Here is a 592-nt window from a genome sequence, read left to right on the forward strand (position 1 = left end):
CCATTATCAGCCAATCATATAAAATGGAAATGATATCCAAAAACTGACAACAGTCATTAGTTGAACAACAAATCACTATCATCGGAATCAAATAACAAAATGTTCAAATTCGTAAGTTCTAATACAAAACTAATAGTTGAGAAGACAAACACTAAATTCCAAAAAATAAAAATTATAGGTCCTCATTTGCACTCTGGTAGCCGTGGCTGTTGCTAGATCACCACCGTCCAAGTTTGCCAGCACCGATGATGCCCATGCTGAAGTCATACATTTCACCTCGGATGTCAATGAAAATGGTTTCCAATATGCTTTTGATACCACCAATGCCATTCATGCTGCTGCCTCCGGTAGCGTTTATGGTGAACATAATGGTGATTTCTCTTGGATCTCACCTGAAGGTAAACAAATTGCCATCCAATATGTTGCCGATGAAAATGGTTATCAACCAAGAGGTGATGTATTGCCAACACCACCACCAATTCCTGCAGCCATTTTGAGAGCTTTGGAATATATTCGCACTCATCCACCAAAAGAGGAATCCCAGACGAAATCGGTTATCTATTATGGTACCAAGAATAGTAGACGTTTCTAA

General features: G+C 38.9%; 1 protein-coding gene across 1 annotated transcript; it reads left to right on the forward strand.

Annotated features, from left to right (window-relative positions):
- Positions 1-592, forward strand: LOC141386898 (larval cuticle protein 4-like). Its single transcript, XM_073955800.1, has 2 exons — positions 1-111; positions 179-592. Exons 1-2 carry the CDS (start codon positions 100-102, stop codon positions 590-592), a joined length of 426 nt encoding a protein of 141 aa, XP_073811901.1. The 5' UTR covers positions 1-99.

This window comes from Musca autumnalis, unplaced genomic scaffold (genome assembly GCF_047663935.1).
Source record: "Musca autumnalis isolate F117 unplaced genomic scaffold, ASM4766393v1 scaffold_5, whole genome shotgun sequence".
NCBI classification, from domain to species: Eukaryota; Metazoa; Arthropoda; class Insecta; order Diptera; family Muscidae; genus Musca; species Musca autumnalis.